The 24,591-nt window shown below is 35.6% G+C and overlaps 1 protein-coding gene and 1 pseudogene across 2 annotated transcripts; one reads left to right on the top strand and one right to left on the bottom strand.

Moving 5' to 3' along the window:
• Positions 1-11,315: 11,315 nt before the first annotated feature.
• LOC132284005 (uncharacterized) lies at positions 11,316-20,569 on the bottom strand. Of its 2 annotated transcripts, none has more exons than XM_059786068.1 (2): positions 15,748-20,569; positions 11,316-12,151 (listed from the first exon to the last, which is right to left on the bottom strand). In XM_059786068.1, the coding sequence occupies exon 1, from the start codon at positions 18,481-18,483 to the stop codon at positions 17,275-17,277; it is 1,209 nt and encodes a 402-aa protein (XP_059642051.1). In that variant the 5' UTR covers positions 18,484-20,569; the 3' UTR covers positions 11,316-12,151; positions 15,748-17,274. The 2 variants fall into 2 exon arrangements, with proteins under 2 accessions (XP_059642051.1, XP_059642050.1); XM_059786067.1 differs by having other exon boundaries at positions 11,401-12,151; positions 13,583-20,569.
• LOC132287484 (small nucleolar RNA R71) lies at positions 19,626-19,724 on the top strand (annotated as a pseudogene).
• Positions 20,570-24,591: the final 4,022 nt, after the last annotated feature.

The raw sequence follows: 24,591 nt of genomic DNA, 5'->3' as shown, positions 1-24,591 counted from the left end.
AAACCATTTAGAATTTCAAACATAGCCCAAACAGTGCCCAAACAGCTCCAAAACGCATCCAAACGTGTCTTAACCAAGGGAGCCTGCTCTAAAATAAAAAAGCAGGCTCTATTCTACCTAGAGCCAGCTCCCTAACCCCTTGGAGCCGGCTCTAAGAAGGGGGAGACAGTTCCCACAATTTGGATCCCTCTCTCTCTCTCACTTTGAGCCTTCTCCTCTATTCCAAACTCATCTCTGCTTCGTCCGGTTGCCTTCTATGCTTCCGGTGAAGCTTCCTATCCTATCCCCAAACCTTTGTAACATCTTTAGAACTCTATTTAAGTTTCTTACAGTCCTAGAACCCCTCAAACTCCAATGTAAATCAATCATCAGAAAGTAAACTCACAATAGAACAGTTCATGCAACAATAAGTTTAAACTTTTAAAAAAACGCAGAACAGATTACAGAAAACATCTAGCATGCATAAAGTCCGTTTTTAAAAAGTTTAATTAAGTTCCTGGAGTCTATATAAGATGCACAGAACACAAGTTTACAGGAGAGGAATAGACTGAAACTTGCCTTAAGATTCCGGTTTGAAATCTTCATCGTCGTCTCTAAGTTTCAGAACTTCTCCAAGACTGTTCATTCCTCTAATCACTGCTCCAGTTCAATCTCACAGTAAACCATTCCTTCCTCCTTGATACGACCTTCAGTTACATTACTGAAAGCCTTTCCCCAGTTTTCCTTTCATGTTTTACCCCTCAGCCTCTCTGTTTCTCTTTTTCTCTAGTTACGGGAACAGAGTTCGTTTTTTTAAAACCCTTGCCAGACCTACAACTTATATATATATAGGCTTCATTAAAACCCTAATCCTAATTTCCATGACTCATTATATGACGGCTATACAACATAAACCCTAAACTTAATTTATAAACCATATAAGCCATATACAACACACGTCAGTTAAAACCAATTAATCAATCAATTAAATTAAAACAAATAATCAATTAATTTAAAATACCAATTAATCATCCAATTAAATTAAAACAAATAAACAATTAATTTAACACAAAAACAATGCTAATTAAACATATAGCCAAATACTCACACAAAACACAAAATCCAAATAATGAAAAGAAAATTCAAAGAAAATTTAATTTAAATTCCAACTATATCCTTTTAAATATTAGGGGTATTACATGCTGGGACTTCATTTAGAAAAAGGATAAACTATGGATACAATGGCTGCAAGCATCCTATCTAAATAAAACTGTGTTCTGGTTGGTGGTTCCAAAAGCCACAGATTCTGCTGTTTGGAAACATGTTTTCGAGGTGAGGGATTTGATGCTTGATAAGGTCTTGTTCCAGGTAGGTGATGGTAATTGTTCTAAGATTCTCACAGACCCCTGGTGCAATGAACAATCTCTCATTCAATTATTTGGAGCTGCCGGGTTCAGAGGGGTTGATAGACAAACTGTCTTGGCTTCTATTATTGATTATGGGGCTTGGAGTATTACTGAAAATCTTGATTTCATTCAAAATGTCATTCAGCAAGTGGTTATTCATAAGGGACCAGATCAAATTAAGTGGAAAGATGGGCAGTTCAGCCCGAAAGCAGCATGGAATAGTTACAGATCTTCAGCTCAAATAGAGAAATGGGCAGGTTTAATTTGGAAGAAATGCAGGCCCAGCATTACTTTGTGTGATGTTATTATTCTTCATAATAAAAACTTGTCATTTGTGAACTTACAGAAAAAAGGATTACAATTAGTATCTGTCTGCCATAACTGCTTTGCAGGAGCTGATACTAATGATCATTTATTTGCCTCTTGTGATTTTGCTTCAAGAATTTGGAGAGAAATTTTTGAGCTGGTTCATTTATAGTGTCCAGAATTTGTATCTTTGAATTAGGTGGTGGATTGGTTCATTCAATATACTGTGATAAAATCTATCAAATCAAATATTCTATGCGGTTTATTTGCAGTGACAATTTGGAAGATTTGGTCTGTGCGAAACAATGTGCTTCATAGTGGGATTCAAGATCAATCTAATCAGGTGGTGCAGGCTATTATTTGGGATGTAATTGCATATCTAAATCTTAGTCTAGTTGATTTTATGATAATTTTTGGAGATTAATATCTGAAGTGGAGGTTTCTAGCTAGTAATTTCCAGGCATTGATTTTGATTTTCAAGGATTTTGCTTAGTTGTGGACAAGCACATTTGAGGTTTAAAGATAGTTTGCAATTTTGAAAGCAGACTGCTGACAGAATTGATTCCTGTTCCAGTTAGTGGTTGTGTAGTTTGACAGCATACTGTTGTTGAGGTTTGATTTTTGTAATGACCTGGTCATTTTCATTCCTTTCCTTTTCTCGGATTTTCACGGATATTTTTTTCCCGTTGATCTCTTCCTTTCTAAGTTCGGTTTCTCGTCACTTAGTGTCATCTTGAGTGCTCGGGGATGGTTTTCGAGACTCTCTTCCTTGGATTGACGATTTCCTTTGAGGACCGAGTCATTTTCATATTTTCACTTTTGTGACACTATTCACTTTCATCTTTTTCTTGGTTGTCACTTTGTTAGCATAACCTCACTTTTCGGGTACGAATTTGATTCCAATTTTACATGCATACACGATATTTAAATTCCATACTATGTGTATTTTCACTTTTATAGAAAAGCATGCTAAGTGCTTACTTTTCTTATAAAGGGTATAGATGCATGACTTTTTTGTAATTTTTCTAAACTTTAGGGATTTTTGTGTAATTATTGTAAAGTAATTATTTTTTGTCTTAGGGACCATTTTACAATTTAGTTTGGAAGATATTTTCAAAAAGGACCTTTTTGCAATTTTTGAAAAAGTGTGACAAGTGTCACACTCTCATTGGTCCACTTGTTGACATGTGTGTGGAAACACTTTGAGGCCTTGGATGAGGACATGTGGAAGGTAGAGATTTAACCACATGTTGGCCTAGGATTGGTGCACTTGTTGGCTTGGATGGTTGACAAGTGTAGGCTTGAGATTTAGCCTAGGATGGAGCCTTGGATTTGTGACAAGTGTAGGCTCACAATTTGATCTTGGATTAGTGTGTGTGTGTGAGGTAGTGTAAGAGCACATAATGAGTGGAGGATCTCTATCCCCTCCACTCACATTTCATCCTCATCATTTTTCATTTCCTCCCTCTCTTGTAAAGAAAACTTAGCCTCCATGGATGGAGCCTAAAGCCTTAAGCTTTGACCTTGATTTTTGAGAGCCTTCCATTGATTTCTAAGCTTGAACTTGGTAATACATTTTGTTCCCCTCATATTCCTCTTCATAACCCTAGAAGGGTTTGCCATTTTGTGTTGATTTTGCCTTGGATTCTAAAAAGACGCTTCTCTAGTGAGGTAGGGAATGTTATAGGGTTATATGTTTGTTGTCTTGCATGTTTTTTATGCTTGTACAACTTGTATACATGTAGTGTATTAATTTGAGAAATTATGATTAATAGTAGTTTGTTTATAACTCATTTTAGACTTGGTAAATGGCATGGCCATAAGTTGATCTTTGATATATATTAATTTGGGTTGATTTAGATGAGTTTTCAAATCTAGAGATTAAATGGATTTAATTTAGTTTAAATTCTAGTAAATTGTGTTTTGCTTGTAATCCATCTTAGACTTGATATATGGTATGACCATGACTTAGTACTTGATATAAATTAATTTGAAATCATTTGGACAACTTTTGAAATCTAGAGATTTAATTGATTTAAATTAATTAAATTCTATTTGATGATATCTTGCTTATCTTACACTTTTGATTTGATATATGTAAAAACCATGATATGTTGCTTAACATATATTAATTTGAGGTTATTTGAAATTTAGAGAATTTAATCACCTTGTTTAATTAAATTCTATTTAATGGCTCCATGGATCTATTGGTATTTTAGAACTTGTTTCTATATTCAAATCATGGACTTGAACTTATTATGTATTCACTTAATTGTGTTTTGAGCATTGAACAACTTTGTTGTTATATTTATATTCATGAGAACATGTTTTCTTTATAGAATATATTGATGCCATGTGTAGTGAATTGCACACTTTGTAATTGACATTATGTATGTCATTTTAGAATTGAAACTCTAAGGCATGGATTGTGTGGTTTCAACCTACTTCTGCATGGAATGTGTTTTCATGCATTATATAAGTTATGTATAAGTTGTGAACTTATTTGGTTTAATTTTGGAATCTTGGAACATTGTTGAGTTGAGATGGCTAGGGTTTGGCTCTAGTACGGGGACGTGAGTCCTCTAAGTCATTGAGATAGTGCGCACTTAGGGTGGTCTTCCCTGCGAGTTAGTGCCCGGAATAACCATTGAGGTCTCGGCAGAATTCCGAGCTTAGATGTCCAAGTCTTCCATTATTTGTTTTCGCATTCAATTCCAAGTTAACAATCATGTTTATATTGTAACTTGTGGTTTTAGTTATTGACGATTTTGATGTTGTTAAGTACATCCATGTCTATGATTTTAATGAATCATTTTGATGTTGTTAAGTACATCCATACTAAATTGATATATTTAGTTGATTTCACACTTTTAGATTTCTAGTTGATAACCTAGAGAACCTATGTCTTGATGTGTGGTATTAGATATTCTAATTATACTAAATTGTTATATTTAGTTGATGTTGCATTTTAGACTTTAAGTTGATTACCTTGAGAATCTATATGTTGTTGTTTTGTGTAAGCATGCTCCTATGTTGTTGCTTTGTGTAAGCATGACCCTATGTTGCTAAAATTGCATGAATGAGGTGATTGATGTTAGAAATGATCCTAGGTAGCTAGGATGCTCTTTGAGTCTCACCTTTGACATAGACGTTAGGTGGAATAAACCACAATAATTAAATCATGCAAACTTGTAAAACGTAGGTCGATGCATGCTCATTTCCTACGAGTAGCTTTATGTTACTCACCCCTACGATACTGGGGCATATTTTAGGTACAAGAATCAAGGTTGCGATTCTCGTCATGCTTGGATGATTGGTGGACTTAAAGATTTTCATTTCTTGTAAAGGTTGGCTTGAAAAACCATTTGTAGCCTTATATGTCAAAATATGTATATTTAAATTTAAACATGTAATGTGTACATGAGTGCACTCCTTATAATGTATTTGACATGTATAAGATGAGGTCGGAGGCCAATGACATGTATTGGTATTCTATATAGTTTTGACTTCATGAAATATCATGAGAATATTGAAAAAATGTTAAGTTTTGTCTCACTATGTTTGCATCGGGTGTGGGAGTTCCGTTTTGATTCTTCCGTAGCATCTCATTAAATCATGCATGAAGTGCGGCCAAGGGCCAAACGGTAATTTTCAACCATTTGCTAATTTTGGTTTTCAAATTCATTTTCGCCTTTTTAGCCGTCAGGGGGTCGGATTTTGCATCGGTCTTTTCCGGGAGCCGCGGACCATTTCCGCGGGCTCAAAATCACTTTTTACGTTTGCGTGCATATTTGTTTCATCCTAGAAGTGCATTTGGGGTCAAAAGTATGTTTGGTGCAAACTTACATTTTATGCCGTTTTGAGCCTAAACTGAGCATAAGGACATTTTGGGGTTTTCACTTAAAAAATAAAGTTTTCTTTTGGCATAGTTGGCCAAAAAACATGATTTTGAGGGTAGTTTCTTCTTTGTGTTTTTCTCAAAAAGGCCTAGAAAGTCCTCAAAATTGCATTTCAAGTCAGCATTTCAGAAGCAGCCTACAGGAGTTCGAGCGCTCTAAATGGGGAGTTCGAGCACTCGAACTTTGGGCAGATTTCTTAGGGCAATTTTTGAGCGCTCGAAGTCCTTGTTCGAGCGCTCAAAGTACTATTCACAGGTGTGTGTGTCTTGATTCAGCACTGCACCTCCGACTTCAAATCATCATAACTTCTTCGTTTTAACTCCGAATTGGTCCGTTCTTGAGTCTAAATTGATCGCGTTGAAATAAGCTTTACAATGGTACTAATTAGAGCATCAGATTCTTCTTGTGGCACAAGTTATTCAAGTTTTAGTAAGGTAGTGTCTGTTTTTGGTTCGAACCGAGATAGGGTTTCCCTTCCTTCGACTTCAGAACTTGATATCTTTTCCGTCTGGACTCTGAATCAAGTGATTCTTGAGTCTATCCTTATTAATTTTTTGTTGCCTTTCCAATGGTGTGCACGGTGGCACCCATTTCAGTGTGGAATGACCATTTTACCCCTAGGTTCATTCTTTTCCGTTTTTGAAATGTTGCTTCCGTATTTTCTTTCATGACCTCGTTGAGGGTCACATTGGTGTCTTAAAGAAGTGTTGTATCTCTAAAGACCATTGTTCTATCTTTTGCTTCCGCATTTTGGATTCGTTTTGGGTCATCACAAGACACACTGGGTTGAAAAATCCAGGGTCGTCACAATTTGTGTTGTGATGCCAGATGTCTTCTTGCACTTGGTTATTTCTGCTGATAGATGGTGGGTTGTCTTTTGGGTTTCATGGTTAGAAGCAGCATGTGGAACAGGGCACAATGGTTATCTATGTGTTGCTTATTTGTTTTAGTTTTTTTTTTTTTTTTTTTTTTTTTTTGATTTATGGTTTTGATTATCTAAGGATAAGTTAATTTGGTGGTATATGGGTTTGTCCATTACCTTCTTTGTATTGGAGTTTTTTTACTCCTACTGTAATTGTACTTTTTGAAATATTATAAAAAATCCCATTCAGGAAAAAAAAAAAAAAAAATCAATCATATTCTCAAGGAAATTCTAAATGTCCCACTTTTGAGGAAAAAGTTTTAACTGTTTTAGGCACTTTAGAGGCAAACACTCAATTACTTCACTCTCATTCTCAATCCATTGCTAAGCTAGAAACCCAAGTATGGCAAATAGCTAGTACTTTAAATGTTAGAGAGAAAGGGAAAATGCCTTTGAATGCCCCACCAAAGCAACAATGCATTGTGGAGACTCATTCTTCATCGGAAGGTCACACAATTGAGCATGTTAATGCAGTGACAACCTTGAGAAGTAAGAAGATTGTGGACAACCAACTAGGTATGTCCAATGAAGAGAGTGAACCGGTGCAACCAAGAGTTGACACCCGTCCCGTTTTACATCCTATTCCTCCTTCATTGCATATGCATGATCATTCAAATGAGGAAGTGTTAGAAAGTGATTTGAAAAGTGAGTTCAAAATTGATTTGAAAAATGAATTCAAAAATTCTTGTGTTGAAGAAACTTCAAAGAAAACTTTTGAAAAAGATTTTGAGCTAAAAGCTCAATTTCCGGATACCTTAAAAGGATCCATTTCCATTGACAAACAAAAGGCCAAAACAAATGAAATCATAGATGTGTTTAGGTAAGTGAAGGTTAATCTTCCACTTTTGGATGCAATTAATGTGACGACCCTGGATTTTTCAACCCAGTGTATCCTGTGATGGCCCGAAGCGGATCCAAAATGCGGAAGCAAAACAAAACCAAGCCCTTAGAGATATACATCATCCCTAAGACACAAGAATGAACTTTTAAGGAGTTTCGAGGCTCAAAGGAAGTAAAATGAAGATAAGGGTATCAAAACCCTACCGAAAGAAGGATCAAGGGTAAAATGGTCATTTTACCCTAAAAGGAAGGAATTTGACTTCCAAAAAGTCAAATGAGATAAATAAATAAATAAAAATAAAAAATAAAAAATAAAAAATAAAAAAAAAACATCCTTTGGTAATTTCACATGAAGTCCCAAGGCCAAAGGAAAAGAAATCCCAAATGAACCCTATCCCGGTTCGAATCGAAACTGATACCCCCTCACTAAAACAAGTATATCTTGAGCTAGGAGAAGAATCTAAATCTGAAATTTATACCATTAGAAAGCTTACTTCGACGCGGTTAATTTAGACTCAAGAACGGACCAATTCGGAGTTAGAACAAAGAAGTTACATCAGTTCAAAGTTGGAAGACCAAAGCTAAACCTGCAAAACAGTTCTGCATGACTTGAACTGGTTCAACATGGGCAGTACGCCCATGCTGGACCACAATGACATCTTGAACCGGTTCAACCTTCTTGAACTGGTTCAACTTGACCAGAGTTGAACTTAAACAGTAAAATTGCATAAAAAGCAGAAAAATTAGATTGGAGCACAGTTTTCGAGGCCAATATGACATTTTTGGAAAAATGTCGTGAAGAAACTCCCCCTAAAATCACATTTTTTTATGTGATAGAGTCAAGAACGGAATTTATTTCCCAAAGGAAATCCCTAAAATGCCCTTAAATCGAGTTTTTTAACAAAAAGGTGAAATGAGTCCATAGGAGGCTCAAAACACAAATGAAAGGATTTTTCATGAAAACAATCATGCACGCAAACCTAAATTGTGATTTTGAGCACGCGGGAATGGTCTATGGCTCCCAGAAATGGCCGAGTCCAAATCCAACCCCCCAACGGTCAAAAAGGCGAAAATGAACTTAAAATAGAAACTTTGAAAACCAAGATCAAAAAATGACTTCAAATGATCGTTTGGCCCTTGGACACACTTCATACATGATTAATAAGATCCTATGAAAGAATGAAAATGGAATTCCCATACCCGATGCACCCATGGTGAAACAATAACTTGTGATTTTTCAATATTTTCATAATATTTCATGAAATCAAAATTTACATTGAATACAAAATACACGTCATTGGTCACCAGCCTCATCTTATACATGTCAAATACAATACAAAAGGTGTACTTATGTACACATTACATACATGAAATCAAATATACAAATTTGACATAAAAAGCTACAAGAGGCATTTCATGCTAACATTTGCATGAAATAGAAACTTATAAACTACTAGTCATCCACGGAATGGTGAGCATCACGAACCAAGTCTTCGTACCTGAACAAAACCCCCAGTAACTTCGGGGTGAGTAAACAAGTTTACTCGTAGAAAATGAGCATGCATAGACTCGATTTCTTTAAAGATTTTTACATTAACTTGAAACAATTCAAAAGGATCATGCCACCTAACGTCTATGTCAAAGGTGAGACTCAGGGAGCATCCTAAGCTACCTTAGATCATTTCTAACATAATCCACATCCCTCATGCAATTTAAACAATATAGAAGTATGATATACAAAGCAACAAGGTAAAGATTCTCAAAGCCAGCCACTTGAAATCTAAAATACGAAAACAACAAAGTGGGTCATGCCACCTAACGTCGATGTTCCAAATGAATCTATAGGTCCATTCCTAAACTACATTTGAACATTTAAAACACAATTCATCATATCGATGCAAGTTAACCAACATTGGAACTTCTAACACAACACATTAAGCACAAATTCTCAAAGTTAACATCTTGTAACTTAAAATGGGAAATCAAATAAGGAACAACAAGTTACAACATCATATAGTTATCAACTTGAAATGAAATGCGAAATCAAATAAGGTGGATACTTGGACGTCACGCCGGATCAAGCCGACACCATGGTTACTTTAGGGTTACTAGCCATGGGTAACCTCCCTATGTGCGCACTAGACTATAGAGGGACAATCCCCCGTACTAGAACCAAGCCGTAGCCATAGTCAAACAACGACATCCCCAAGTTTCCAAAATCAACAAGTTATGTAACAACGTATATAAATTAACATGTATATATAAGATAATCAACTATCTACTATGCATAACCGAATTTGGAAACACATACAATACATGCTCTAAGTCCACGACTACTATGGCATGAAAAGATGTCGAATACAAAATGTGCAACTCGCTACACAAGACAACAATATAATCCATAAAGAAAACATGCTCTCATGAATATAAATATAACAACAATGTTATCCTATACTCCAAACATAACCAAGTGAATATACAACAAGTCTAAGTCCATGATTTGAATATAGAAACAACTTCTAAAACACGCTTAGATCCATGGAGCCATTAGATATAATTTAATTAAACAAAATAATTAAATTCTCTAAATTTTAAATCAATTTCGAATAACCTCGTATTATTATATATTCAATAATATAGCATGTTCATTACATATATCAAATCAAAAGAGCAAAATAAGTAAGACATCATCATATAGAATTTAATTAATTTAAATTAATTAAATCTCTAACTTTCAAAAGTTATTCAAATGATCCCAATTTAATATATAGCAAGCAACAAGTCATGGCCATACCATATCTCAAGTCTAAAATGGAATACAAGCAAAACACAATTAACTAGAATTTAAATCAAATTAAATCCATTTAATTTTTAGATTTGAAAACTCATTTAAATGGTTCCAAATAATTATATAACAAAGATCAAGTCATGACCATGCCATATACTAAGTCTAAAATGAGTTATAAGTAAACTATGATACATCATTAATTTCTCAAATTAACACAAAAACATGTTTACAACTTATATATTCATACAAAAGCAAATAAAACCACTTAGAAAATAAATTATAACACTCTTGATGCGACCCGAGTGTGTGCACAAAATAATGCACAACACTTTAGATTTAGAATTAATGTCAAGTGGGCATCATATTTTATAATTTATAAACCGCTAGACACTTATACTATGGAGTATGAAGCGAGTAGGGATTGTCCCAAGGGATTGAACACGTGTTGGGATTAAACTTGGTTTTAAAGTTAATTAGATTGTGAAAGAGAGAGAGAGAGATAGAGAGACAGAAAAAGATTTTTGGTGAAGTGATTAAACTAGAGTTCAATTGAAAGCATAGAAATAGAAATGACAATGCAAGTAAATTAAATTAAATTAAACTAAGAATTAAAGAGATATAAAGAGAGTCTTAGGGTTAGGATTCACCACTAAGCTCATGCAATTAACCATATGCTTTCAATTAATGGGGAATTCATTAGTGTAATTATAGATGTGGTCACATTATCATCACAAATCACAATTGTAAGCATAGATTATCAACATCAAGAATGAATTGTTTACCTAATGACAATTAAACTAAAGTGTAGAACCCATTCAAGACTACGTCATAACCCACCATACACATTCACAAATGTATCCGATAAAAGCACACATCAATCAAGAGGATAATACTAATCGTAATTAGAAGTATGGATTAACATAATCAAGCACAAATTGCCTACTTTACTACAATTACCTAATGACAATAAGCTAATTTGTAGAACAACCCATCAAGATTAAGCCTTTATCCATCAAATTAATTTACAATTGTATCAACTAAGTCTCATGCTCTGGCCATCACTAAACACAACTAAAAGAAGTATCTAGTGTAGAGTATAATTCTAAATCAATCACACATAGACATGCAATTTTCATATAGAATCAATGGAAGAATTAATTTTCAAACATCTAATGAAGAATAAAATCACTAATTAATCATAGATAGACATACAATCAACTTGGAAATTTCAATGGAAGAATTAATCAATACAAGCCCTAATTTGTCAAATCAAGCATGTATATATAAATAAATCACAAGGCCAAATATTTAATTACAACTTAATAATTCCCCAAGAAAAGAAAAACAAAGGTTTAGGTTACATGAACTTAGGGCTCATCCAAGCCCTAAGTGAAGAACTAGCTCATGGAGAAGATGATCATGGTGTTAACAAGCTCCATCCCTATCTTTTGGCTCCTTCTTTTTATTCCTTCAATTGTAGACAAAGCCTCTGTAAAAATGTCCTTCAAACCCTAGCTTTTCCTTTTTCCCCCAGAGAGAACGTGATATCCCCGTACAGAAAAATAAAATAAAACTTAATAATAAAATAATAAAACTCTCTCCTAAATAAAATAAAAACTAACCCTAAACTAATGACTCACTGGGCCTTAAGTAATAACCCTATTAAAGCCCAATAGTTCACAAAATAAGCCCAAACAATAAGAAAAATCTGTAATGTTGCCAAGTCCTGGGGGATCGATCCCCCACCCTGGGGGATCGATCCCCCCAGAGTTGGAAATTTCCTTTAATCCTTATTTAGCTCCATTTTGGCTCCGAGCTCATTAGTTTGCTTTTTCATCTTTGGGAACATCATCAAAGGCCTGAGATTGACCGCTTTTGAAGAATAAACACACTATATGAGCAATGGGCTGCGACCTCCTTTTTGCCATTTTCTGAACTTTTTCTGAATATCTTTGCTTGACTCCAAAAAAGCTTTAATGGACCGTTCTTAGCTCATTTTAACTTTATTGCCCTGAAATACACATAAATATAAATTAGGACTAAAACATGAAATTAAGATAGATGCAATGACTGAAATACCCTAGCTTATGTGCTGAAATGTGCAACATTTAAGCACTTATCACATCCCCAAAGTTAAATATTGCTAGTCCCTAGCAATAAACTAAAACATGGAAATAAAACAAACATATATACAACTATGAACTAATAAAGCAAATAAAGATAACACCACTTTCGTAGGGATCACGGTTGCATTTGGCATATGCAACAAGCCTTTTAAACCCCTAGGTTACCCCTAGTGGACGAGTGAAGTTTCGTGAGGGTTTCTAGAAATGGTACCCACAAACATCAAAAGCTCTTTCTTACTTGAGAAGTAATGACACATACTAAACAAGTGTTGAAAGTAGACTACCTCAAATATGCAAATTCTGCCATTTTCAAGCTATTCTCAACATTTCAACATCATGTAAGCAAGAATGGTCCTCCACACATCAGCAATTAATCATGCAAATTGAATCAATTCTATCATTCTTTTTGAGTGAACCAGCATCAAAATGTGTTGCTATCCTAGCAAATCAAAGTAATGGCGTAGCCTTACCTTCAAACTAGCATACAGATATAGTACCAATCCTCAAGACATTGAATGAACCTTGTTATTCAATCAAACATTCTTTTTTTTTTATTGATTTCATTTTCTTTTCTTTTTTTTTTTTTATGTATGACCATGTGCAATGTCCAAGTTCCTTAAGCTCTCTAATTACCCCATGTAACAAGCGTTGAGCCAACGACTCCTAAACCAGATGGTCTTAGGGCGTTAAGTGTAAAGACACTCCTAAGGGCGTAATGACTCGGAATGGTTAGGCTACGAACTCAAACTAATCATACATCTTACATTCTTCCATTGTCTTCCTTTTTAATCAGTTGACATGTTGAAAGAATGCAGTTTTTTTTTTTTTTTTTTTTCCTCACTTTTGGTGAGTGCTTTTATTTCTTTTCTTTGTAAGGTCATTTTATCAAGAATGAAAGCTTTCAAAGCTACTAGCTCAATTAGGATAAACCAAGACAATAATCAACTAAGCATGTACCCCACAAATTGAATGCTAGTGTGCGCAAGTGCAAGTGTAGAATTCTAGAATCAACTTTTAAAGCATTTTCAACCAATAAGATGATGTGTACCACAAAAGCAAACATGATGTCAAAAATTAAAATGTTCCCCTAAATGGCATCCTAGAGCATACAAGAAGTATTAGACTCTAACAACTTACTTTCCAATGGCATTATGTTTCAAAAGTTCGAAATCATTGCCAAACACATCTAAAATCTCATCATGCATTTAAAGCTTAACTTAACTAGAATGAATCATGATGACCTTACCCCCAAACTTAAACTGTACATTGTCCTCAATGTGCAATGAGAACAATGAAAAATGATGGAAAGAGTATACCGTAATGGCAAAGACTATGAAGTCCGGCAATGATCCAGTAGGAAAGATGTCTCCCCTAAACTTGGATGCAAAAACCTAGCTGTATAACCATACTAGCAAACTCACATCAAATACATATGAAATAAGCAATGCATACAGTTCAAAACAATATATAATAAGAGGCAAAGAAATAATGAGATGAATGACCTTGATAAAAGATAAAAACAGTCATAACCAAGCATAAGGGCATACTGGTAACACATTTTTTTTTTTTTTTTTTTAAAGAAACAAAGGAAAAGAACATGTATATACAACCAACAAAATAAAATAAATAAACAAAAATAAGAAAAATGGGCTAAGTTTAACGTCTCTAGCAAGACGGAATGATACTTTGCAATTTTTATTTTTTTATGTTTTTTTTTATTTTATTTATTTATTATTGTTTTTTTTTTTTTTTTAAAATGAATATGAATAACAAAGCCAAAAACAATCATCCATGTATATATCTATAGCAAAAACATCAATACAAAACATATATGGATGAATTAAACCAAAGTATATCATCAAATCCCAGAATTACAAGTTCCCAAAATAGCCAGCTCTAAATCACAAAAATCTAGCTATAGCCACATAAAATTCCATCCACCTAAAATAGAAAAAGACAAAAGAAATCATGCATCAGGTGGCAATGTGGAAGTGCGTGGGAGACTCGATGAAACAATCTCATATAGATCTCGTAGCATGCACTGGGTAGTGGTGTGCTGCTGTATAAGCTCAGCATGCTCGACTCGATGCTGCTCTCGAGATTCAGCCAACTCGGTCCTCAACTGCCCCACAATGGCATTGAACTCTGCCCTAGTCACCCTTGCAAACTCCTCTGCATGTGGTGACACAGCCTGTGCTATCTCATAAGTAGCACCATCAGCAATCTGCTCCTCAGACCTCCCAACGACGTCCTCAACCAGAGCATTCACGTCCTCACTAGCACCTGCTACCATGCCATCACCTTCCTTCTTGGCACTAGGCATATGAGAAAGGCTTAAGTTCGACTATGCTAGCCTAAAAGTCACCCGTGGAGCCTCAGAGATCTCATCATTATCAACCATGAAGCGCCGAAGGACAAGGAGCTGGGTAATAAGATACGGAAACGGAAGTTTCCATTTTTTCGCATTCGGATCCCCACTTGCCACTAAATGCTTCCAATATTTATACATCTGGTTAAAGACGAAAGCTGGAACAGAAAACCATGTTCCAGTGTGGGTAGCATACAACGCTATTAAGAACTCTTGTCCCCGCTGTACCTTATGACCTATTGGAAAAACATTCCGTTTCAGAACCTGATCGAAAAACCACATATCCTTAGGTAGTGAGGACTTGCTGGCACAATTCTTCTTCTTCTTGTCACCATACTTCCCGTCACACATATCTTTAACAATAGAATGCACAGTAGGTTTTTTCACGAATTTGCCAAAACGTAGCTCCCCATACTGTGCTAGCAAGTCAGTGGGGCACAAATGTGGACACCCCAATGCCTGGGCTATGTCCAAGACACCAAAGTGAATTCGGACACCATCAATGGTTGTAACTAATATGTCCGGTGCATCACTAAACCATTCCATATTCTGATAAAACAGGCGCACAATACGGGGATAGACAACCTCTGCAGCTGGTCTAAAAAGGCAGGACAAACGCCTCCTTTCAAATTCTAACACCGCCCATTCAGTCGTGTTATTGTGGCAAAACGTACCTTCAATGTCGAAGGTAGTCTCAAAATCCAGACGTTTGTTGCGCCACACAACTTTGGGAGTCTCTTTGGAGGGTTTGAAAAGTTTGGAAGAAGAAACACGAGTCATTTCTTAAAGATTGAAATATATGGAAAGTAGTCCAAAATCAGTAACCCTACTTCAATGACAATTTTTTTTTAAATCATCAATTCAAATTTTTATGCACTTTTTTTTTTTTTAACAACAATTCAACTGTTTTTTTTTTTTTTTTTAAGTCATCAATGTAATTTTATTTTATTTTTTATTTATTTATCTTTTTTTTTTTGTAATATTAATTCAAAAAATTTTTTTTTTTAAAACATCAATGCAAATTCTTTTAAAACAGTGGAATCTGGAACCCAATTAACAACTCACAAACTTGCCAGAATCACAAAATCACAAAATCACAAAATCAACACTTACCCACATACTCGTCGGAGAAACCTAGTCAAAAGCCGCCAGAATCGTTGAAGAAACCAAATCAAAATCCAGCCAAAATCGCTGGAGGGAACAGCCAGTTGCAACGCCGGAAAAATAAAGGGCGAGTCTCAAACAGCGCCGGAATTTAAGCCCAGCCGGAATCGCCGGAAAGAGCTGCCACGACAGAGAACCCAGCCGGCGCTGGAAAATAAAAGGCGAAGCAAACGGCGCCGAAATTTTTTTTTCAGACCTACAACCTACCAAATCGGCAACCCAACTTCCCCAATCGCACCCAACCGAGATCTGAAACAGAACCAGTCGAAATCCAGCCAAAATCGCTGGAGAACGACGTTTCGCATTCTGGCCGGAAAGACCCGCAATCCAGTTGCGATGTGAGAAGAACCAGCCGCGAATCGCTGCACAAGCCCAGTCAAAATCGCCGGAATATGAAGCAGCCGTGACCCATATCCAACGCCGGAATACGAACAGATTTGATCGCCGGAAAGACGATCAGATGGTGCGACCAAAGAAGAACAGAACAGACGCGATCAGAAAAGAACAGCGTCCTAGCCGAGATCGCAACACCGAAAAAATAAAGGCTAAAACAGCCTTGATCGCCGAAGAACGACCCATATTCGACAAAGAACAGCGAACAGATGCGACGAAGTTGAAGAGAACAAGATAACAGCGGGAGATTTCGGTTCGTGTTCCACTCGAACGCCAGGAAGAAAATTGGGTGAAGAAATTTACGGGGAGGAATAGAAATTTGAAGAAACAGAGAAGAGGAATGTATTCGTGGTGCTAAGGGGCGATCGATCTGCTTTGACAGGGGATCGACAATTTTAGGCAAAAAAAAATGTCCCCTTCACTGTTTAATGAGAAGGGAAAAATACAAGTAAAATGGGATCGATCCACCTAGACGGGGATCAATCCACTTGGGCTATTTTTTTGTTGCTCTCTGCCAAGAAAATGGGATTGATCTCCCCCTATTTTGGGATCGATCTTTTTTTTTTTTTTTGTAATTTTTTGTTTTTTAAAAAAAAAATAAACTAAACTAAAAAGAATATATACACTAAAATGAATAAAAATAATAATAATAATAATAAATTAAAATAAAATTACTTATCAATCTATACTAACTAGTACTTTTTTAAAAAAAAAATTTAATTTTTTTTATGTTTTTGAATAAAGCAAAACTAACATGAAATATATATAAAAATAATAATAATAATAATAATAATAAAATAGAAATAAAATCAAACACCAACCTACATTACCCATTTACAAATTTTTTTTTTTTATTTTGAATTTTCGAAAGCAGAATTGTACAAAAAATAAAATAAAGTAAAAGAAGAAAATAAAATAAAATTTTATTTAGACGAAGATGTAAGAAATAAAATAAAGAGAAATGAGGGAGAAGTAAAGTCGGGAAACTCTACGAAAAACTAGTATTTAACGTCACTAGAAAGACGTTGGGGCGACTCACTAGTCGAAAGAATCAAAAACCGGATATAAGACATCCTCATTGATCTATTTATCTATTTTCCCCAATGGATGTTCTCTCACAACAATGAATACATCTCCTAAAAGAATGATTTGGAAAGAAATGATGGAAGATGCAATTTGTTCCCTTTCATCCACGGTCTTGAAGATAAAGTCCATCATGATCGGCCTTGCACTTGGCAATGTAATGTCTTTCAAAGACTCGGTTGGATTATTAGGAAACTCAATCTCTTCATCCTTTTTGTCAACTTCCACATTGATCACTTTTTCCTCCTTCACTAAGGTCGCCTCAATGACTTCATGCTCAATATTACAAGGAATGTCCTTATAAATTGGATTGGCCATTGGTGAACTTACAACTTCTTCCTCTTTTTGATAAGAAAGAATACATGTGATTGGAGGAAGAGGTTCTTTTGAGTTTTTCCATGGCGAGAAGTTTAAGATGGCTACGGAGTCCATTAAAGAATTCACTTCATATATGGAGCTTTCAATGTCAAATGCATCCATATTGAAGTGAGATATGCATGCCTCAAGAGGATCTTCAGAACGAATGGAAAGATTTGAAGGAATGGCTTCTTCAACAATATCATCCAAGACATTCACCATGAAACACTCGCCTTCATCGATGGGATGTTGGCTCGTGTTAAACACATTAAGCTTAACCATGATATTGCAAAAAGAGATGTCCATAATGTCGGACCTATAATTGATTGTCGCATTAGCAGTGGCAATGAATGGTCTTCCTAAGATGATGGGAATGTAAGTGGTAGGATTGGGAACCGGCTCAGTGTCAAGCACAACAAAATCAACCGGGAAATAGAATTTGTCGACTTTGATGAGGATGTCCTCAACAATTCCCCTTGGTTGTTTTGTAGACCTATCGGCGAGTTGAATAACTACCGAAGTTGGCTTAAGGTTTCCTAAACCTAATTGAAGATACACGGAGTAAGGAATAACATTAACACTAGCTCCTAAGTCAAGAAGAACCCTTTTGACCTCATGGTTCCCTATGGTGCAAGAGATGGTTAGCGTACCGGGGTCTTTGAACTTAGGTGGGGTGTTAAGCTTAAGGATAGAGCTTACTTGCTCCATGAGAAGCACTTTCTTTGGGCTTGGTCCTTTGTTCTTTTTCTTTTGAGTACACAAGTCCTTCAAGAACTTGGCATATGGTGGAATTTGTCGAATAGCATCAAGAAGAGGAAGGTTGATTTTAACTTGTTTAAAAACTTCCATCATGTCATGGATTTTTCCTTCTTGCCTCGAAAATGGAGTAGAGTTTAAAGCTTAAGGAAATGGAGCTTTTGGCTCATAAGGCTTCTCTACATGGGAGGAAGATGATGATGATGGAATTGGCTCCATAATGTGACCACTTGCCTCTAGTGAAGTAGGGATATAATTGGGAATGGTAAATGAGTTAACACTTGGTTGCACCGGAACACTAACTTCACTAGGTCTCTCAACTTTGTTATCAATTTTTCTCCCACTTCTCAAAGTGGAAATGGAGTATGCCGTTTGGTTAAGTTTGGGTTGAATAGGCCCTCCCTTTCATTGTTTGAACCATTTGCCCAATTTGGGCTTCAAGTTTTGCAATTGATTGAGAATGTGAATGAAACACTTGATTTTCCTTTCGAAGATCACCCAAAGCTTCTAAAACCTTGTCTTCAAAAGTGGGATTTCTAGGAGGCTCTTGAGGTAGATGAAAATAAGCTTGATGATTTGAAGATTGAGAATTTGAGAGTTGATTCACATTTGGAGGAAGATAAGATGGAGAGAGGTATGCTTGAGAGTTTGCATTTCAAAGGTGGGGAGGCACATACTTTTCTTGAGAATTTTTATGAAGAAAAAGAATGATACCTCCTCCTTGATTTCTCCAAGAAAAGTTAGGATCACTCCATCCGGAATTGTAGGAGTTAGAATTTGGATTACTTCCCGGATGAATGGAAACAGCATTGACTTGTTCTTGATACTCACTTGGAAAACTTTGTCCAATAATACAATTGGAAGTATTATGAGTACAACTAGAGCAAGTCATGCACGTCATACTTTGAGAATGGAAAGAGTTGGATGTTTGAATTGCCGGGTTTTGGCTCGAAAGGAATTTATCAAACCTTTGAGTAAGAATTTTGACCTCAGCGGCAATTTCCATGGAAGTATTTATTTGAGAAAGATTGGAGGTTATCTGCCCTCCTTCATTCAAATTTTGGCCAAATCGGGACGATGAAGAATGATGCATTGAATTTTCGCTCATGCGATCAAAAAGATGCCACACATCGTCTTCATTTTTGTCCAAATAAGCTCCTCCACATGAAGCATCAACCATACCTTTTTGGGTATCGGATAAACTTTCATAGAAGCAGCAAACTAACTGCCACTTTGGAATGTCGTGATGTGGACACTTCCGTAGCAAATCGTTCAAACGCTCCCATGCTTCATGTAAAGGTTCTCTCTCATTTTGGGAGAATTCACAGATAGAAGCTCTCATAGCATCGGTTCTACTTGCGGGGTAAAATTTTTTTAGGATTCATATTGTAGTTGAGCCCAAGATGTGATTGAATTTGCCCTCAAGTTATTGAACCAATATTTAGCCTTTTCCCGAAAAATGAAAGGGAAAAGCTTCATTTTTAAGACTTCTTCCGGAAGGTCCGTGATTTTCACGGTTGAACAAACTTCCAAAAACTCATCCAAATGTTTATGTGGTTCTTCATTGCTCACCCCAGAGAAAATGGGGCACATTTGGATGGTTGCGGGCTTGATTTCATAATAAGTTGCCCGAAAGTTTGGCAACCGGATGCATGTTGGTGCATTGTATTCATTTGGAGTGTAGTGATCCCGAAGAGATAATTGAGGATTTGGGGGATACACTATATGATCTTGAGGATGAATTTGTATTATTGGAGGTTGTTGCATTTGATTGGGTTGTGGAAACATATTAGGATGTGGAATTCTCAAGGGTGGATGCACACCTTGAGGTGGATGCCCATTAAGAGGGTGATACTCACCTAGATTATCCATATGCCCTAGATCTTAGAATTGATTTTCCATTAAGTGTGGGATAGTCAAGAATGGGAAGAATTCTCTTAGAAACAACAAACCACAACAACAATCAACAACAATTCACCACTTCCACATACGATGTTCCCATACTCCCATGTTATATCAATGCACAAAATTAAATTGCCTCCACACGGGCCGATGCTTTCAACCAAGAAAGCAATAGCCTCATTTTGGGCTTATGCTTGGACAAGAATTTAAACAATGTGATAGCCTCGACAAGGGCTATCTCGCAAGCATGTAGAGAATTGAACAATTATAGTTAAAGAAATTCAAGGAAGCTCACGAAAGTCCGTAACAACAACGTCACAATCGTGCCAAGATCCAATGCTTGCTCCTCTTCTTTTCAAGTACCTAATTGAACAAGAGGGATTTGTAAGAAAATAGTAATTTAAAGAAAACAATCAAATTAACCCTAATGCCTAATTCAATTCCAACTAAACCGTCAATCCCCGGCAACGGCGCCAAAATTATGATGCGACCCGAGTGTGTGCACAAAATAATGCACAACACTTTAGGTTTAGAATTAATGTCAAGTGGGTATCATATTTTATAATTTCTAAACCGCTAGACACTTATACTATGGAGTATGAAGCGAGTAGGGATCGTCCCAAGGGATTGAACACATGTTGGGATTAAACTTAGTTTTAAAGTTAATTAGATTGTGAAAGAGAGAGAGAGAGAAATAGAGAGAGAGAAAAAGATTTTTGGTGAAGTGATTAAACTAGAGTTCAATTGATGTAACGTAGAAACATGCCTAGGATTCATGAACATTAAATAGGGATTAGGTTTGGGTTTAAATAAATTTAAATACACTCAATCTTGAATAAGGATCTCTTCATACCTCCACCTCAAGCTCTTCATAGCTCCACCTCAACTGAAGATTTTTCCACCTTAAATAAAGCATTATGATGAACTTGAGAAACACTCTAACAATCTCCACTTTTTCTCAAATTCATCATTCTTTATTTTTTCTTCTATTTTCTCTATCCACCTCATTGGTGTTCAATTGCTCACGCATGGCAACCCACCAATCTTTAACTCATCCTCATAAATTGCTTTTCTGGCTCAAAGCAACAAACCTCTCCTCTTCACTCTTCATATTCCCTTTTGCTCTTTATCGGGCTTAGAGCAAACCCCTTCATTCTTCACACCCCTTGCCCCATCTTGAGAACTAGCACCCACTCTTGGCTTATCCCCAAAACTTGTTCCTCATGGGCTTCATCTCTATCACCTTTGCCCCATCTTGAAAAATGAGCATCCTCTAGCTTGTTCCAAGACTTGTTCCTCATGGGATTCACACCATCACCTTCTTCATACCTTTGTGTCATCATCAACTCTGATTGAATTTCTATAGTACTTTACGATCATCTTTTGCTCTGACAAACTTCATAGCAATCTTCTTTTACTGATCTTCAAGATCAATCATAGGCTCTGACCCACCATTGGCTCTGATACCAGTTGTTGGGGATAATTAACTACCTCCAACCCACTCAACGGTCGGTTGTTGTTGAGAGTTAAATCACTCTTTCATCACACACAGCGGAAACATCATCACATCACATTAACATAAGCATATATGGAGATAACAATCATACACATTAACGCACAACACAATATTTTACATGGTTCACCCAACTCTAGGGTTACATCCATGGGAAAGAGAAATTTCACTATTATGAATCAAGAAAGAGAATATACAACCACATGTCAAAACCCCACTCATTCACTCATCATCTCCTTTGAGGCTACATGTATATACTCGGGAATTACATATACTCTTCCCTCTCTTCACAACACTCACCCTTAAACCCCTTATATATTTTCTCTCATCCCTCTTTCTCTAAACCTCTCATACCTATCTCTATTTATAGAGTCTTCAAAACCCAATTCCTTGTTGGACAAGTATTCCTCAAATTCAATTCCTTGTTGGACAAGGATCAACTTACGTATAAAGAGTTACCATATCCATCTTCAACTCTAAATAGTTGGTATAATGGGATATAATTTCTTCTACAAATTTCAACCTTCCAAAACGAAAAAGGAAACTAATTTTCTGCACACAAATTTTGAGCCACAAACCCAATAATCTCCACCTTGGCTCAAAATTCTATCTTCACGTGCTTCTCCATAGTTCCACCTCGAATAAGGATCTTTTCATACCTCCACCTCAAGCTCTTTATAGCTCCACCTCAACTGAAGATTTCTCCACCTCAAATAAAACATTATGATGAACTTGAGAAACACTCTAACAATCTTCACTGGAAACCCTCATGAGGCTATAACTCGTCCACTAGGGGTAACCTAGTTGTTTAAGGCCTTATTGCATATGGTAAATGCAATCGAAAGTAGTCTACGAAAGTGGCACATCTTTTTGTTAATAAAAGTAATATTTTTTGTGAACTTATCTATTTTTGCCTTTCTTTGCTAGAGGACTAGCAAAAGCTTGTTTGGGAGTAGTTTGATAAGTACACAAAACTTAATATTTTATGCACTAAAATAAGCTTTTAATTAGACTTTTATATTATTTAAACATTTTTATAAGTGTTAATGTATGAAAAAGAAAAAAAGAAAGTAAAAATAAAAATGAAGAAGAGAAAAGAGGAGAGAGAAAGAAGAAAAGAAAAGAAAAGTCAACAAAAGTGTGTGCACGTGAAGAAGAGAAAGGAGGAGAGAGAAAGAAAAAAAGAAGAGAAGAAAAGAAAAGAAAAGTTAACAAAGGTGAAGAAGTGGTTGAAATAGAAGTGGTCAGAAGTTAGGAAGAAAAGATGAAGAAATGGTTAATATAGAAGAGGTCAGAGTAAGGTGTAGCGAGGTGGCGTGAAGGAAGAAAGAAGTCAGAAGTATTGATCAAAAGGCAACAAGTGGGGATACACAATTTTGGCTATAAATAGCCGACTCCGGAGCATTCAAAAGGGGATATAGATAGAATGATATAATAGATTCTTAGAGTTTTCCTTGTTGTTTCTAGTTGTAATTTTCTTCTCAATGCATTATTGTTTTATTACTCATCAGTTTCTTGCTCTCAATTTATATATTTGAAATTTCTCATTATAATATTGCTTTAAATATTTGTTGTTCAATATTCATTTCTAGTTAGTGACAAACTCCAAAATCAATGTTTTAAAAATCTCTTGTCCAAAAATAAAAACTCACTTGAATACATGGTTCGATCCTAGTTGCCATTAGACATTTTTAATTAAATGGTTGTAGATATTTTATCTTGATATGGAGTGTATTTGACAATGATAAGTCCATAAATACACGCCTATCAACAAGTATGTTAAAACATTATATTTATCCAGCCGTGTAATTTTTCATATATAGCATACATAAAAAACAGTTGAGGTAGATTTTAAAAAGGGAGAAATAGAAATGGTTAATTCATTTTTTTTAAAGATAGTTTTCTATCTTAAGAAAATTAAAAATAACAGAAAAAGGTAGGAAAAACAATTTTCCATTAGTTGTTCTCTAGAAACAGAATTAAAAGAATATGCATTCAAAGTTAAGTAATTTTAAAACTATTTTTTTATTATTTTTTAATATGATTCTAAAAAACTGCCTAGAACTATTTCAGAATTAAAAGAATTTTTATTATTCTAACAAGTGAAAGTCTAGTAGGAAATATTAAGATTTGGAATGATTGGCAACCGGAGATAAGGGAAAAGAAAAATGTGAATGACCGAGTGATATACATAGATGGGGAGCAAAGAGAGGAGAAAAAAAAAAAAAAAAAAAAAAAAAAAAAAAAAAAAAAAAAAATTGTTGAGTTTAACCCTAAAAAATGGGTATAACACATTTTTGTTTTTTTTTTTTATTTTTAAGTTTAAAAGAGGTGTCAGCCTCTTATTGGGACTCGTTAGTGTGCAGGACACAATCTGTCTTGATAGGCAGGACTGAAACATTATCCTTTTTAAAAATTATTTATTATCATAAATTTACATGATATATAAGTATGTATTTTATTTTAATTATAAAAATTATAGCTTTACACTATGGTCCTAAATTTGAGGCCCTTCCAAATTAGAGGTTCTAGGTGACCGCCTTGGTCACCTTGCTCCAGGGCTGGCCTTGCAATAGATGCATAAAAAAGTAGCTGATGTTGCATAAGCAATAAAATGAAACTTGAAAGAATTAGGCTCATCACTTAAATCTTAACTATCTGTGTTATTCTCCCTCCTTGGTATAGCATTAGCAATACCGGTTACTAATGTACATGTGGCTTGCTAGCCACGTCAGTTTTTGGGCTAACGTGGCTAGTAACGGTGTGTTGCTACTGGTTTTTTACCGTAT

The sequence above is a fragment of the Cornus florida genome, unplaced genomic scaffold, assembly GCF_030987335.1.
Source record: "Cornus florida cultivar Cherokee Brave unplaced genomic scaffold, ASM3098733v1 CherokeeBrave_3.0.0_Hap2_Chr11, whole genome shotgun sequence".
Classification (NCBI taxonomy): Eukaryota; Viridiplantae; Streptophyta; class Magnoliopsida; order Cornales; family Cornaceae; genus Cornus; species Cornus florida.
The sequence above is the reverse complement of the archived record's forward strand: the minus strand, read 5'-3'. Positions and strand labels throughout refer to the sequence as shown.

Coding starts and splice junctions, on each gene's coding strand:
- LOC132284005 (XM_059786068.1), bottom strand. CDS start 18,483: ATGATGGAAGTTTTTAAACAAGTTAAAATCAACCTTCCTCTTCTTGAT.